Genomic DNA, 16,438 nt, shown 5'->3' on the forward strand with positions numbered 1-16,438 from the left:
TTGCAACCCCCTGGGCGAGAGGCAGCAGACGGAGGCCGGACCAAGCCACTATGGCCAAGGACTGAGTAACCCGGGGGGGGGGAGCCAGGCGTCCCCTGGTAAGCCAGGGATGACATTCTGCGGAGCCGCTTGGTGCTGCCGGCCCTGCCTTGGGAGCCCCCCCCCCGCCCTGCCCCCAGGGCCCGCGGCTCGGCGCCGGGGGCCAGCCCTACCTGAGGATCTTGTGGCGGCTGTGTCTACTCCGCTCCCGCTGGCAGCAGTCTAAGTAGCTAATGCAGATTTCCTGGCGAGGCAAGAGTCACGCAGGCCTGGCTGAGAGTCAGTTCCCGTCTCGTCCTCAGCCCAGCCCCCCGCCTTCCTGCCCTCACACGAGCCTGGGGGCGGAGGGGGGTCAGATCTGAACTACCCGGACGGCCAGGGGCGTGGAGCACAGCCCCGTCTCTCGTCCGCACGGCGGAGATTGCCTGCGGCACCCCCACGGCTCGCAAGATAACCAGGGTCCCGAACAGCTCTGAATGACCTTTGTCCCTTCTTCACCCAAGGGCCACCTTTTAGCGAAACTCTGAACTGGGGCTCAAGCCTCAGCTCTGCTACAGCCTCCCTGCCTGGCCTTGGGCCAGTCACCTCATCTCTCCGTGCCTCAGTTTCCCCATATGTACAAAAGGGATGTTACCTACTAGGAAGTGCTCGGATATGATGGTAGTGGGCGGGGGCTATTCAGACTGGACAGCCATGCCTTTGGGAGGAGTCTGGGCTGTGAGTGGGGCTACAGGCTTTGTCCCTCCCCAGACAAAGAAGCCATTCCCTTCCCTGCCAGCTCACCTCTCCCGGCCTGATCTCCTCCAGGGCGGTGAGGTGGAGGAGGAAGTTGTTATCCGGGAAGGACGTCTCGGCGTTGGGGATGCAGCTGTGGTTACCTGCAGCAGGGAAGAGACAGGCACCCGAGCCGGTGAACACCACACAACGTACCCTCTGATTGTTTTCATGTGCGGAATAAATGTTGTTCTGTGCACCACGGTGTGTGCACCACCAGCAGAAACACACGCTGCCGGCTGTGGGCGCTGTGCTAATCAGCACTGGAATACCTGCAGGGTGGCCGCCCACGCGCTCCGCTGACAGGGAGCCGCGGTGACACACGCAGCCAGGGTGGCGCCAGAGACAGCAAGCCCAGCATGGGCAGCAGCTCCGGCTCCCCACGCAGCCCCCGGCAGCCTCGCCTGGAGGATGAGCCAAAGGCTTAGTTCAAACCCCTCATCCCTGGGAGGAAACTGCCAAGACCCTGGCTGAGCGACGCCCGGCGGCGCTCTCTCTACGCTCGCTCTCTTCTCGTTCATAACGCAGGCCTTGACTGCCGCTCCTTTAACAACAGGAGGCAGCTAAGCCTGGACACCTCCCCAAAGCACTGCCACCCCGCTGGGTGCAGAGAGCTCTCTGGGGCCTGAGTCACGCGGTATGTGTCTGTCACGTGCCCTGTGCCCCGGCACTCTGGAGAAATGCGGAGGTTCCCTTGGCGCTAGGCTGCAGAGCCGGGTTTGTTATTGTAGGGTCACTCGTGTGGGCGGAGCTGCTGGCGTTTATTTTCACGTCTGGCCTGTTAGCGTTGGAGAGGCATCCCGCCAATAAGCAGGAGGCGAGCAGACAGCCCAGGCTGGCCCACCCGAGCAGGCCGCGTCTCTGGAAAGCCGCTCAAAGTGGCGCCAAAGGGGGAGGGGCCGGGCAGGCCAGTTGGCACCGGCGCGTTACTCACAGCAGCTCTGGAGCACGTAGAGGCCGGAGCCCTCGCAGTTCAAGAACTCGCCGGTCTCTGAGGCAGAAAGAGGCGGTTACGGTGCTGGCTGGCTTTCCCCGGCCACACCCTGATCCTCGCGCCACGGGGCAAACGCAGCCAAGACAGAGCCTTTTAGTACCTGGGCCCGGCACACCAAGCCAATTCAGCCCCCCAGAGAGCTTGGCGACTGGCCAGCTGGGGGGCTGGTATTTAAAGGGGTCAGACCCCAAACTCCCTCCCATACAGCTCGGGGAGGAACTGAAGGCCTGGAGGCAGCCAATTCATTCACTACACCTACCAATCAAGCAGCTAGCGACTGCTCCGCATCCGTGCCCCACGCAGCGCGGAAGCAAATTACGGAGCGGGGGTTTCAAAACTGGCTGCCGTCGCCTGGGGACGCAGCCATCTCCCTCCGCCAGCCCCCGGACCTGCTCCCGGCAGCTCACCTCGCCTCAGCCGCGCTGCCCAGTCTCCGGAGCCCTATCCCCAGCTGCCCAGGCTACGGGGACTCCCGACAAAACCAGTCCTGGCCCTGGCTCTGAACAGGAAGGAGGGGAGTTCTTTCCGGGCACAGCCGGGAGCAGCTCAGGCAGATGTAAACACTGCCGCGGCCTTCAGTGTCAGCCGCATACGCCCCCCGGCCCCCCGGCGCGTACTCGCTTGGGCGGCCGGCAGCCCCGCTCTATTGCTCGGCCACTCACTCGAGTGCAGCTCAGGCGAGTGCTGCCATCTGCCCCCCAGCCGCAGCCTGGCCAGACACCGAACCCCCCTGCAGCTCAGAGACCCCGGCCAAGGCCTTCACGGGGCCGTCGCTGCCAGGTCCAACGTGCTGCCCCAGCCCACCCGTCCCAGGGACGACAACGCCCCGGGAACCCGAGCGCCGGCTGCCTGGGAGCCGCGCCGCTGCGTCCCGCCGCCCTGACCTCGCTCGATATCCTTGTAGAGCTGGTCTATGAAGGCGTCTAGCTCCTCTCGCTCGCGTAGGGGAAGCTCGAGGGCATCGCAGGCGTGGACCCACTGGCTCAGGGAGCTGGCGGAAACCAGACAGAACACGGCCATGTTGCCAAAGGGCGCTGGATCTGGGTGGGAGGGGGAGCGCGCCGCCCGGACCCCCGCGCGCAGGACAGCCGGGATCACGTCCCGTGAGCGAGCCAGACTCCCCGTCTTCAGCGCAGGACGCGCCGGAGGGGGCAGGACTCCCTGGAGCTCCCCAGGGCTCAGTTATCCAAGGGCCCCAATAGGCCAAGCCCCGATGCAGACCCAGCCCTGAGCTGGAGAGGCTCTGGAGTCAGGGAGCTCCTGTCCTAGCATTTCCGGAAGCTCAGCAGCACGTACCCGAGGTTTTCTAGGCTCTCGAGATACGCAGGGTGGCTCCCAGCGGCCGGGTTGAGTCGTGTGCACGCTGAGGGGAGCCCAGAGCCCTCGCGAGCTCCCATGGGACTCTCGTCCCGCCCGTGCCGACTTCTCGCCGCGCAGGGCGAAGCCCTGGGTTACCTTGTGCCGATGCCTTGGCCGTTGGTCCCCACCAGGGCGAAGAGCGAGCGGAACCCTTCTGGAGTGAACCACTGCAGGGAGAGCGAGGAGCAAGAGGATCCGTTTACCGGGCAGGACTGCAGGGCGAGCCGCCCTCTCCGCGGCTCCCACATGCTCTGGCTCAGGGAGTCCCACCCCTTTGGATACCAGGGACCGGCCCGCTGCCTTCCTCGCCCACAGGAGAGCCCAGGGACCGGCCCGCTGCCTTCCTCGCCCTCAGGAGAGCCCAGGGACCGGCCCGCTGCCTTCCTCGCCCTCAGGAGAGCCCAGGGACCGGCCCGCTGCCTTCCTCGCCCTCAGGAGAGCCCAGGGACCGGCCCGCTGCCTTCCTCGCCCTCAGGAGAGCCCAGGGACCGGCCCGCTGCCTTCCTCGCCCTCAGGAGAGCCCAGGGACCGGCCCGCTGCCTTCCTCGCCCACAGGAGAGCCCAGGGACCGGCCCGCTGCCTTCCTCGCCCACAGGAGAGCCCAGGGACCGGCCCGCTGCCTTCCTCGCCCTCAGGAGAGCCCAGGGACCGGCCCGCTGCCTTCCTCGCCCTCAGGAGAGCCCAGGGACCGGCCCGCTGCCTTCCTCGCCCTCAGGAGAGCCCAGGGACCGGCCCGCTGCCTTCCTCGCCCTCAGGAGAGCCCAGGGACCGGCCCGCTGCCTTCCTCGCCCTCAGGAGAGCCCAGGGACCGGCCCGCTGCCTTCCTCGCCCTCAGGAGAGCCCAGGGACCAGCCCGCTGCCTTCCTCGTCCTCAGGAGAGCCCAGGGACCGGCCCGCTGCCTTCCTCGCCCTCAGGAGAGCCCAGGGACCGGCCCGCTGCCTTCCTCGCCCACAGGAGAGCCCAGGGACCGGCCCGCTGCCTTCCTCGCCCACAGGAGAGCCCAGGGACCGGCCCGCTGCCTTCCTCGCCCTCAGGAGAGCCCAGGGACCGGCCCGCTGCCTTCCTCGCCCTCAGGAGAGCCCAGGGACCGGCCCGCTGCCTTCCTCGCCCTCAGGAGAGCCCAGGGACCGGCCCGCTGCCTTCCTCGTCCTCAGGAGAGCCCAGGGACCAGCCCGCTGCCTTCCTCGCCCTCAGGAGAGCCCAGGCACCGGCCCGCTGCCTTCCTCGCCCTCAGGAGAGCCCAGGGACCGGCCCGCTGCCTTCCTCGCCCTCAGGAGAGCCCAGGGACCGGCCCGCTGCCTTCCTCGCCCTCAGGAGAGCCCAGGGACCGGCCCGCTGCCTTCCTCGCCCTCAGGAGAGCCCAGGGACCGGCCCGCTGCCTTCCTCGCCCTCAGGAGAGCCCAGGGACCGGCCCGCTGCCTTCCTCGCCCTCAGGAGAGCCCAGGGACCGGCCCGCTGCCTTCCTCGCCCTCAGGAGAGCCCAGGGACCGGCCCGCTGCCTTCCTCGTCCTCAGGAGAGCCCAGGGACCAGCCCGCTGCCTTCCTCGCCCTCAGGAGAGCCCAGGGACCGGCCCGCTGCCTTCCTCGCCCTCAGGAGAGCCCAGGGACCGGCCCGCTGCCTTCCTCGCCCACGGGAGAGCCCAGGCACCGGCCCGCTGCCTTCCTCGCCCACGGGAGAGCCCAGGCACCGGCCCGCTGCCTTCCTCGCCCACGGGAGAGCCCAGGCACCGGCCCGCTGCCTTCCTCGCCCACAGGAGAGCCCAGGGACCGGCCCGCTGCCTTCCTCGCCCACGGGAGAGCCCAGGGACCGGCCCGCTGCCTTCCTCGCCCACAGGAGAGCCCAGGGACCGGCCCGCTGCCTTCCTCGCCCACGGGAGAGCCCAGAGACCGGCCCGCTGCCTTCCTCGCCCACGGGAGAGCCCAGGGACCGGCCCGCTGCCTTCCTCGCCCACGGGAGAGCCCAGGGACCGGCCCGCTGCCTTCCTCGCCCACGGGAGAGCCCAGGGACCGGCCCGCTGCCTTCCTCGCCCACGGGAGAGCCCAGGGACCGGCCCGCTGCCTTCCTCGCCCACAGGAGAGCCCAGGCACCGGCCCGCTGCCTTCCTCGCCCACGGGAGAGCCCAGGGACCGGCCCGCTGCCTTCCTCGCCCACAGGAGAGCCCAGGGACCGGCCCGCTGCCTTCCTCGCCCACGGGAGAGCCCAGGGACCGGCCCGCTGCCTTCCTCGCCCACAGGAGAGCCCAGGGACCGGCCCGCTGCCTTCCTCGCCCACGGGAGAGCCCAGGGACCGGCCCGCTGCCTTCCTCGCCCTCAGGAGAGCCCAGGCACCGGCCCGCTGCCTTCCTCGCCCTCAGGAGAGCCCAGGGACCGGCCCGCTGCCTTCCTCGCACTCAGAAGAGCCCAGGGACCGGCCCGCTGCCTTCCTCGCCCTCAGGAGAGCCCAGAGACCAGCCCGCTGCCTTCCTCGCCCACAGGAGAGCCCAGGGACCGGCCCGCTGCCTTCCTCGCCCACAGGAGAGCCCAGGGACCGGCCCGCTGCCTTCCTCGTCCTCAGGAGAGCCCAGGGACCGGCCCGCTGCCTTCCTCGCCCTCAGGAGAGCCCAGGGACCGACCCGCTGCCTTCCTCGCCCACAGGAGAGCCCAGGGACCGGCCCGCTGCCTTCCTCGTCCTCAGGAGAGCCCAGGGACCGGCCCGCTGCCTTCCTCGCCCACAGGAGAGCCCAGGGACCGGCCCGCTGCCTTCCTCGTCCTCAGGAGAGCCCAGGGACCGGCCCGCTGCCTTCCTCGCCCACAGGAGAGCCCAGGGACCGGCCCGCTGCCTTCCTCGCCCACAGGAGAGCCCAGGGACCGGCCCGCTGCCTTCCTCGCCCACAGGAGAGCCCAGGGACCAGCCCGCTGCCTTCCTCGCCCACAGGAGAGCCCAGGCACCGGCCCGCTGCCTTCCTCGCCCACAGGAGAGCCCAGGGACCGGCCCGCTGCCTTCCTCGCCCACAGGAGAGCCCAGGGACCAGCCCGCTGCCTTCCTCGCCCACAGGAGAGCCCAGGGACCAGCCCGCTGCCTTCCTCGCCCACAGGAGAGCCCAGGGACCGGCCCGCTGCCTTCCTCGCCCTCAGGAGAGCCCAGGGACCGGCCCGCTGCCTTCCTCGCCCTCAGGAGAGCCCAGGGACCGGCCCGCTGCCTTCCTCGCCCTCAGAAGAGCCCAGGGACCGGCCCGCTGCCTTCCTCGCCCACAGGAGAGCCCAGGGACCGGCCCGCTGCCTTCCTCGCCCACAGGAGAGCCCAGGGACCGGCCCGCTGCCTTCCTCGCCCTCAGGAGAACCCAGGGACCGGCCCGCTGCCTTCCTCGCCCACAGGAGAGCCCAGGGACCGGCCCGCTGCCTTCCTCGCCCACAGGAGAGCCCAGGGACCGGCCCGCTGCCTTCCTCGCCCACAGGAGAGCCCAGGGACCGGCCCGCTGCCTTCCTCGCCCACAGGAGAGCCCAGGGACCGGCCCGCTGCCTTCCTCGCCCTCAGGAGAGCCCAGGGACCGGCCCGCTGCCTTCCTCGCCCTCAGGAGAGCCCAGGGACCGGCCCGCTGCCTTCCTCGCCCTCAGGAGAGCCCAGGGACCGGCCCGCTGCCTTCCTCGCCCACAGGAGAGCCCAGGCACCGGCCCGCTGCCTTCCTCGCCCTCAGGAGAGCCCAGGGACCGGCCCGCTGCCTTCCTCGCCCACAGGAGAGCCCAGGGACCGGCCCGCTGCCTTCCTCGCCCTCAGGAGAGCCCAGGGACCGGCCCGCTGCCTTCCTCGCCCTCAGGAGAGCCCAGGGACCGGCCCGCTGCCTTCCTCGCCCACAGGAGAGACCAGGGCCTGGCCGTGGGCAGCCTCACGATCCAGGCCTGTTACAGACTCACACGACGGGCCGCGTGCGCTGGGGCGGCCAGAGAACGGGTACTACCGCTATTAAAGCCAGCAGCAAAGGAAGGCCCCGCTCTGCTGTGACGCGGCTTTAGCACCTGTCATAGCAAAGCTTGCACCCGGGAGGGAGCGCTAGAAATGCCCAGAGAGAGACCTGGCTGGGGAAACTGAGGCATCAGCGCTTAGCATCCCCAGCTCCCATTCCCTGCGGGGAGGGGAGGGGGAGATCAGGACCTTTGACCATCGGACCAAGCAAGCAAGGGGGCCCCAGCCTCTAGCAGAATCCAGGGTCACCAGCTTCCATTCTGCCCCCCTCGGCTTCACCCCGTGACTCCTGCTTGCCGTCCCCTAGTGAGCTGGTTCTGGTCCCCCCAACTCCCCACATTGGCCCTCTTGCTCCTTTCTGGGCTCGATCAGCACCCAGGGGGAGGTGGGTTGGCTCTTCGGAAAAGCCGGCTCCCTGTGAGGGGGGCTCAGCTCTAGGGCTCCAAGGGAGGCCGTGGAACCCGCCCTCCCTGGAAGTTTCTAGAACAGGCTGGACACCGGGCAGTCTGGTCTGGGTCACTCGGCTCTGCCTCAGGACGAGATGACTCTCGGGTCCCTTCCAGCCCCCTGGGCCTGTCTGAGCTCAGAGCACGCAGGGGTGAAATGCTCGGGGCCAGAGAGCAAGGCTGCCCCTCGTACTCCCCCTCAGCCCCGCGAGGGTGAGGCACTGACGGGCTCCAGGCCCAACCCTAGCCCCTCGGTGCTCTCGGGACAGGCAGCCCACTTCAGAGGCTCTGGGGAGAAACGGGGGCTCCTCGGCGCGCCCCCTGGGGAGGAAGGGGGTGACGAGGACGTGCACTCACCCTGCTGAGGTGTTCGTCGTACAGGGCTTCTGTGAAGAGCCGCCGGAGGAGCTCTAGCTGGCCCTGGAGAAACAGGGCCCCAAGATGAGCGAGGAGAGAGCCACAGGGCTGGTGCGGTGGCCGCGTTCCAGCCAGCCGGAGTCTGGCGCAGGCCAGGCGGCTCTTTGCTTCACCGCCGTCCGGCAGGAGGCTGCTTGTCTAAACGGTCCCACATGGGCAACCCAAAGCCACTGCGGACGCTGGGGTCTGGCCACACCCTGCTGCCGGAGCATAAAGACCCCTGGCACTGACAGCAGACAGGCCGTAGCTTGGTCTGCTCCCACGGAGCCCGGGCAATACAGGGGCTTCGCGGCTGTGGCTCCCTCAGGTGGCCGGTCCCACGGCTGGCCCGTCGCTGAGCCTTAGTCCAAGTGGAGGAGGCCCGTGCTTTGGACGCTGAGAGTCCCAGGTCTGCTCATGACTGTGGGGTGTCTGTGTGACCAAGGAGCCCTCAGAGGGAAAGCAGAGGAACCCAGGGACCCCATGAACGCCCCTGCCTTGCCCCAAAGGCCCAAGCACACGGCAGGAGCGACGCGCTCACCTTGAATTTGTCCCCCAGCAGTTTGTGAACAATCTCCTCCTCTTCGTTGGCCGTTTTACAGCAGAACTGAGAGAAAAGCTTCACCCACCGGTCCTTGTCCTTCGCCTGAAACGCACCAAACACGCGCTCAAACAGGCGCTCCAGAGGGAAAGAAAAGGGGAGGATGGCTGGTTGTGTGTTTAAACGCACAGGGTGGGGACTAGGAGAGCCAGGTTCAGTTCTGCTCTGCCACTGACACACTGTTGTGGACATGTCCACCCGTGCCTCAGTTTCCCCATATGCGACATAAAGATAAGATTTGAGAGGGGAGCTGTGAGGCCATGCAGGTGAGACACTCGGACACACAGAGTGAGGGCCGTGCGGGAAGCTAGAACGAGAAGGAGAATACGCCATGGAGGGGCTATTCATGCAAAGGACTTAACCTAGTTCCATAGTGATAGCTTCTATTCTAGGCAAGCTCAGGTCTCCCTTTGCTAGGGGTGATAACGGTTCTGATGGAACGAGGGACGTCACAACCCCAAACTGCAGTTAGGAAATGCTGCTTCATACACAGCCCCACCCCTTTCTCCTGAGCTCTCCCAGGCCCCTGGAGATCACGTCTCAGGGAGCGGTCTTGAGACAACACGTCACCTACCCTGGATGTTAGCCCATAAAGTTCACTTCCCATGGCTCAGCTCTGCCACACGGGTGGGGGGCAGTGTTCCCCGTAAGCTGGGCATTTGTGCGGCCGCTCAGGAGACATCCAAATGCTGCCCAGATGATCAGCAGAGCACCCACAGCTAGTTTTTTTTTGTTTCTAGTGGTGGTGCACATTCACACATGCCTTGGTGCACATAAAAATTTATTCCGCACATGTATCGAAAAAATCCGGACACAGGTGGAAAAGATTGGTGGAAACACTGGCAGGGGGGTATTATTCTGCCCTTCTCAGCATGATACCCAAAGCCCTTACAAGGTCTGGGCCAACACCAGACCACGTTTTCCCAGAGCTACAGGCAGCCCCGCCCTATTGCTACAGGCAGTGCCCAGGAAGAGCAGGGAATGAGGGGTGCTGACCTGCCAGGTGCTTAGCTTGCAGCAAGTCTGCATGGCAAAGGGAAGGCGTGGCCAGAGCACACCGAGCTAGCAATAACCGTAGCACTGAAGATGTAGATGGAGGCAAGACAGTGCAGCACCAGATCCAGCAGGGGCCAGCCAATGAAATTAATAGGCAGCAGGTTTAAAACAAACCAAAGGACGTTATTTCTTCACACTACACGCAGCTAACTAGTGTATGGCTGCTCTTACGGCCTTATGTTCCTAACCTGCGGAACTCCTTGCCACAGGAGGGTGTGAAGGCCAAGACTATAACAGGGTTCAACACGGAACTACATAAATTCACGGAGGTTAGGTCCATCAATGGCTATTAGCCAGGATGGGTAGGAAAGGTGGCCCTAGCGTCTGTCTGCCAAAAGCTGGGGATGGGTGGCAGGGGAGGGATTGATGGTTGCCTGCTCTGTTCATTCCCCCTGGCACACCTGGCATTGGCCACAGTCAGAAGACAGGATGATGGGCTTGTGGTCTGCCCCAGTATGGCCATGCTTACGGGCTAATAACTAAGTCCAGCCTGCACAGGACGCTGGCTATGTCCTCAGCTTGATAACCTGTGCCACCACGTTCTCACTTCTGCTGTGAACCCCACTAGCAAGACTAACATTAGTGTGGGGGTGCTGATGCTGACCCCTTCCTGGGCAACGCTGGCGTTCCCCTAAAGCAGAGGGCCGGCAGCAGGGAGCAATGTGGAGGAGATGCAGAGACACGCCTAGAACCACGAGCAGCAAACCGAGGCACGCACCTGTTTGACAGTGGCTACCATCCTGGCCAGCAGCATGATGCTGGCAGTCTCCGGAGGGTAATGGATGTTTCTGTAGGAGAGGGAGGAATAATATGGAGAGAGCGAGATGAGCAGAGATGTCCTGGCACTGAGACAGTAAGGGGGGCTTGCTCCCTGTAGGGAGACAGGACTGAAACCTCCCACCGCCTCCCTTCTACACAGACATCGGACTGACACAAGCAGCCCAGGGGCCCCGGGGCAGTGGAAATTAACCGCATTCGAAAAGGCTGAGTGGGGGGATTTGCAGAGCTCTGGTTATAGAGCTGGCAAAGGAGCAACTCCCCGCCCTGACTCTGGACTGTAGCAGGAGACCTTGCTGGCCTTGCCTACCACTCCTTTCTATGCTTGTGGACAGGGAAACAGCTAGAGGCAGCAAGGCCAACGAGCTACAGCCCTCGAGAGACTCCAGTTCTAGTCTCAGCGTGGCTGTGGGACCTTCTGTCAGTGCCCCGCCTTCCCTCCCACCCATGGTCTATTGAGACTGCAAATTCTCTGGGGCTGGGTCTAGATTTCCTCCCGGTAGGGATTACAGCTCGCACAGGGATCTCCGAGTGCTCCTAGAATACAAATAACTGAAGAGCCAGCTAAGAACGTACTTGTTAATCCTCATGAGTTGTTGCTGTCTAATGGTTAAGCGCAGGGCTGGAGTCAGGAGAACTGGGCTCTGTTACCCCCTAGACCTCGGGCAGATACCGCCCCTGCTCTGTGCCTCAGTTTCCTCACTTGCAAACAGGGATCAAAATCCTTCTCTTTCCCTTGCAAGAGTGTCGGGAGGCTTAATTCAATAATGAAGCAGGGATGGAAAACCCTGTTTAATTGGGTAAGCAGTTAAATGTAATGTTTAACCGGTTAGCCGATTAAAAGGGGGGAGGCAGCTCCCAACCCACGGCAGGCTTCATGGGGCTCAAGCAGTCTCCTTTCCTCGGCGGACAGGGAGCTGCTCCAGCCCCCACCGGTGGACCAGAACTGGTACGCCTCATCCCTTAAGGGCGAGGCTTATCGATGAACCTTCCACGTCCCTCCTGCGAAAGGCTCAGAGCTCTGCAGATGGCACCATGGAAGGGCCGTGCTGTAATACAGGCACTGGGGTGTGCTGCTCTATTGCCCTCTGCTGGACGCCATCAGAACTGCTCCGCTGGGTGTGGCAGCCTCCATACAGCTGAGGGAAATTCTCTCCTAGCTCAAGCCACACAGGCGTGGCCTTCAGGAGCCTGTTCCCACTGGGGCCGTGAAGCCGGGTGTGGCCGGGCTGCCGCATTGGGACAGCTGCGTATCGTAGGTGGCCGTGGATGGCATCTAGGGTTATAGGCTGGGCAGTAAGTGACCCTGCCCCAGGCTACTTTCAGCTGGACACAGGGCGAGTCCTGAGTGGGCCAGTGCAGCCTATTTGGCAGACAGTTCTGGTCCATCAGTGCCTCCCACACACCTACCTCCAGGCCTCCTGCAGTTTGTTGAGCGGATGTTTGGGGTCCTCCCGGGAGGGACCCAGGCATAGCACCTGGTGGTACTGCTCCAAAGCCGCCTGCCTGCATTCGGCACTGCAGTAAGCAACCTGGACAGCAAGAGAGACAGCGACACACATCAGCCGGCACAAGAGTAACGGCGCCTTAGCCGGAGGACAGCGAACAGCCCTAGGCAGGGCGCTGGGAGAGGGAAGAGGGGGTCCCGGGAGCAGTCCTATCCCCTGAAGAGTCCTGGACCTGATCTATGGCAAGGAAGAGCAAGAGGGAGCAAAGGCATGTCTTCCGCCTGGGTGAATCCCTCCCCGGACACACACGCAATGACTCTCCCCTGCAGCCCCATGGTGCTAGACCAGGGGAGCTGACAGCCACACCAGGCTCCTGGGCAAGGTGTGTGTATGGGGGGGAACTCCTCACTCCAGGAAGAGGGAGGGCCAAGGGCAGAAAGGGACGGGGCCGAGGGCAGAAAGGGACGGGGCCAAGGGCAGTTGGCTCTCAGCGCTGCCTGGACCACAGCATCCTGCCATCCCCCTCATGCTGCCTGGAGCACACCACACGCATCTTGGCCTCCCCAGTCAGCCCTAAGGGCCATCTGGGTGGGCTCAGGGCTCTGAGCAGTTGTAGCAGCTGGAGCCCAACCCTCTTTGAATCACCAGGTCCTGGGGTTAATTGTCCCTTTGGCCCCACCCATCGGCTGGCCTGTGTAAGATCAGGCTGTAGAGTGGGAAGAGCCGGCTTAGCTGACCCAGGCGGACCTGCCCAGCCTACTGGCAGCGAGGAAAGCCATTCCATCTCCCCAATGAGAGCACCCCCACCCCTGGGCGGCAGCAGCCTCAATGGCAAATCTGAAAGGGACGTGGCCTGCTGGCAGATCACGCCCCATCCAAACCGATCCACACCAGGCCACCGCGATGGCCCTTCCCAGCTCTCCCCTGCAGCACCGCACCTGGCAATGGGGACAGGCCTGCTGCAAATCCTTCCGGATGCTGCACTGCTCCGGGTGTGGCAGGACCCGAGAGCTTTTCCCCAGCAGCCTCTGCGCGTTCTCCTCGGCGGTCTCCAAGGCCCGCAGACAGTGGTCACAGGCTGGAAGAGAGGAGGGGCCGGGTGGCAGAGGTTCAGCAGGAGGGTCTCTCAAAGGACGGATGCGTGTGCATGCAGCGTGCCAGACCCTGGTTGTGTCAGTGTGGGTCCACTAACTTCCGTGGAGCGACACTGGTTTATGGTTCACTATCCCACTCAAAAGCACCACGCTGAAAACCTCATAGGCCCGAGGCTGTCCATAGAAAAACGGCCTCCGCTATCAGCCCCACCGCCTGCATCGGTAACTCCCTTTGCCTCCAAACGTCACCCGCGCTGTGGGTCCCCAAACGGATCTGTACGGCAAACCCCTGAGCTACACAGCTCCTGCCATACAAATGGCCGTCACGGATCTCCCTCGCTCGCTGGTACTTCATGCCACTTCAAATCTCAGCTGGAAATCTTTCCTCCCTGGCCTAACGCTCCTTGGTTTCTCATACAACATTAGCACTGGAAGGGACTTTGAGGTCATCAGGTCCAGTCTCCTGCCCTTCCGGCAGGATCAAGCACTTGATAAATATCTGTCCAACCCGCTCTTAAATATCTCCAGAGATGGGGATTCCACAACCCCCCTAGGCAATTTATTCCAGTGTTTAACCACCCTGACAGGTAGGAACTTTTTCCTAATGTCCAACCTAAACCTCCCTTGCTGCAGTTTAAGCCCATTGCTTCTTGTTCTATCCTCAGAGGCCAAGGAGAACAAGTTTTCTCCCTCCTCCTTGTGACACCCTTTTAGATACCTGAAAACGGCTATCATGTCCTCCCTCAATCTTCTCTTTTCTAAACTAAACAAACCCAATTCCTTCACTCTTCCCTCCTAGCTCATGTTCTCTAGACCTTTAATCATTCTTGTTGCTCTTCTCTGGACCCTCTCCAATTTCTCCACATCTTTCTCGAAACGTGGTGCCCAGAACTGGACACAACACTCCAACTGAGGCCTAACCAACACAGCAGTCTCCTCATCTGCCATCATTATTTAACCCTGCTACACCGTTAGGCATTGGTGGTATAAAAGGCACAGTGCCCAAGGAAGCCAAGGTCTACTGTAACAGCATGGGTGTCATGTAAGGGAGGGGGGGAGAACAAGCCTCCCAAATGTACCCTGGGTGGGAGGGGCCAGGGGTCAGCCGGCAGGCGGACTAGCGGGGGGTGTCTGGTGCTCACAACAAGGGTCCATCCCCTCCCCTCCACACTCACCAGCAGGAAGTGGAGCAACACAGAATGGGGAACAGAGTGAGATGGGGCCACAGTGCTCTGCTTGCCACCACTGCCGATGAGCGGGGAGAGGGGGTAAAAATCCCATTAGTCCCCAGGGCCACATCACTCAGTGGAGGGGGAAGAGGCAAGGCGGGGGCAGAGCAAGGGCAGGGGAGAGGCGGCACCGGGGAGAGGGTGGAACAGGGGTTGGGTGAGGCAGGTCCTGGAGTGGGGGGGGTGAGTCACAGAACCATAGAGCTGGAAGAGATCTCAGGAGGTGATCAAGTCCAGCCCCCTGCCAAGGCAAGACCAATCCCCCAGCCCTTCCTCAGGCTGGGGGGGGGGTCATGTGGCTGGTGGCCCCTCTGTCCCTCCTCAGCAGTCACCCCTGTGTAACGGGGCTCAGTAAATGATCACACCTTATTATACAGTTCCTCCCACCTCCCTTTTGCATTGGCTATGTCCAACCTGTAGATCCCAGGAATATACCGCCATTTGCATTTGTCTCCCGCTGATCTCTGGTCCAGGATCAGCGCTTGGAAAAGTTCTTTGGCCAGCACAGTGTTTCTAAACCCCAGAGGGCCAGGAGAGATCCAGTCTTAAAACCCTGTTCCTCTGAGTCATCATCTTGCTCCCCGCCCCACCAGCTTATTCCAATAACACCATGGTTTTTGCAGACAGTATTTCACGAACCGCCGTATTTAGAGACAGGCGGCTTGTACCACGGATGTGTGGGGTTGTACAGCTTTTCAAGGGAACCAAACGTGATTTCTAGCACTGGTGGCTAGGGAGGCATCAGTCTATTTAAGCTAACAGCATTTTATTACCATAGGCCACTGACCAATATGGCCAGACTCAGGCATCGGGCCGGTGCAATTTTCTGGGGCACAAAAACATTAGGGTCCCCGCGTCTCTCTCAGGCGTAGTTACACGGGACGGCAGATCTACGCGTCTGCAAGCCAAGCGCTCTCCTCTCACCTTTGTATCCGTACAGCGCGTTCCAGAGGAACTGGGACGAGACCACAGGCTTCTCCAAGAAGAGCGTCTCCCCTTTCCGGATACTCCTGGTGGCAAACAGGCCTTTCCCCTGGGAACGGGGGCAGAAGGGGGCCCGTCGCGGCAAGTTCAGCGAGGGCCCAGCTAGCCACAGGCAGGGAGGTGCAGAGCCCTGTGACCCTGGGGGACGCAGATCGGGGGGGGGGGGATGCGGACCCGCAGGGCTGCCCCCCCCAGCCAGAGAGAGGGGGCGGGGAGCTCCCCTCCCAGCGAGCCGGGGGCAGGCCACAAAGGGCCCGGGGGAGCCACAGCCGGGGCAGGGAGCCGGGCGGCACCAGGGGAATCTCTGGGGCAGGATCAGGGCCGCCGGGGAGCGGGGGGGGGGGGGGGGAGCTGCAGGGGGAGGTCAGGCCCGGGCAGGGGGGAGGGAGGGAGGGAGGGAGGGGGGGTCAGACAGGCCCGGGCGGAGGGGGGAGTCGGGAGGGGGAGGGTCCCGAGGGGGGGGGTCAGGCCGGGCGGGGGGGTCCCGGGGGGGGGTCAGACTGGCCTGGGGGGACGGGGGGGTCAGGCCGGGCGGGGGGTCCCGGGGGGCCGAGGGGGGGGTCAGGCCGGGCGGGGGGGTCCCGAGGGGCCATGGGGGGGTCAGGCCGGGCGGGGGGTTCCGGGGGGGTCAGGCCGGGGGGGGGGCCCCGCTCACCTTGAGGCTGCCGGCGAATCGCGCTTCCACGGCGGCGCGGGCGGCGCCCGGCTCGGCGCAGCGGCCGAACACGTCCCCCGTGGAGGCGGCCATCTTGGGCCCCCCCGCTCCGCGCCGCCCCGCCCCGCCCCGCCGACACAGGGGGCGGGGCCGGGCCGCGAGGCGGTGAGTCGTCACCGGGGGGAGGGGCAGAGCTCTAGCGGGGGGAGGGGCTGATGGGGGAGGGGCAGAGCTCTAGCGGGGGGAGGGGCTGCTGGGGGGAGGGGCAGAGCTCTAGCCGGGGGAGGGGCTGATGGGGGGAGGGGCAGAGCTCTAGCGGGGGGAGGGGCTGCTGGGGGGAGGGGCAGAGCTCTAGCCGGGGGAGGGGCTGCTGGGGGGACGGGCAGAGCTCTAGCCGGGGGAGGGGCTGATGGGGGGAGGGGCAGAGCTCTAGCCGGGGGAGGGGCTGATGGGGGGAGGGGCAGAGCTCTAGCGGGGGGACGGGCTGATGGGGGCGGGGCAGAGCTCTAGCCGGGGGAGGGGCTGCTGGGGGGAGGGGCAGAGCTCCAGCGGGGAGGGGCTGATGGGGGCGGGGCAGAGCTCTAGCCGGGGGAGGGGTTGATGGGTGCGGGGCAGAGCTCTAGCCGGGGGAGGGGTTGATGGGTG

At 64.5% G+C, this 16,438-nt stretch overlaps 1 protein-coding gene across 1 annotated transcript in view; it reads right to left on the minus strand.

The window, feature by feature from the left end:
* The window catches only part of SMYD5 (SMYD family member 5), a 20,266-nt gene extending 4,319 nt beyond the window's left edge, over nt 1-15,947 (minus strand). The window contains exons 1-12 of the mRNA XM_075931036.1: nt 15,794-15,947; nt 15,079-15,187; nt 12,770-12,909; nt 11,794-11,915; nt 10,325-10,394; nt 8,491-8,595; nt 7,911-7,973; nt 3,263-3,333; nt 2,692-2,798; nt 1,748-1,804; nt 823-917; nt 213-283 (exon numbers count right to left, since the gene is read on the minus strand). Of these exons, the coding sequence (XP_075787151.1) occupies nt 213-283; nt 823-917; nt 1,748-1,804; nt 2,692-2,798; nt 3,263-3,333; nt 7,911-7,973; nt 8,491-8,595; nt 10,325-10,394; nt 11,794-11,915; nt 12,770-12,909; nt 15,079-15,187; nt 15,794-15,886 (1,103 nt within the window). The 5' untranslated portion in view covers nt 15,887-15,947. The remainder of the gene's footprint in view (nt 1-212; nt 284-822; nt 918-1,747; nt 1,805-2,691; nt 2,799-3,262; nt 3,334-7,910; nt 7,974-8,490; nt 8,596-10,324; nt 10,395-11,793; nt 11,916-12,769; nt 12,910-15,078; nt 15,188-15,793) is intronic.
* Between the last annotated feature and the right edge of the window lie 491 nt (nt 15,948-16,438).

Source organism: Pelodiscus sinensis, chromosome 5 (assembly GCF_049634645.1).
Source record: "Pelodiscus sinensis isolate JC-2024 chromosome 5, ASM4963464v1, whole genome shotgun sequence".
Taxonomy (NCBI): domain Eukaryota; kingdom Metazoa; phylum Chordata; order Testudines; family Trionychidae; genus Pelodiscus; species Pelodiscus sinensis.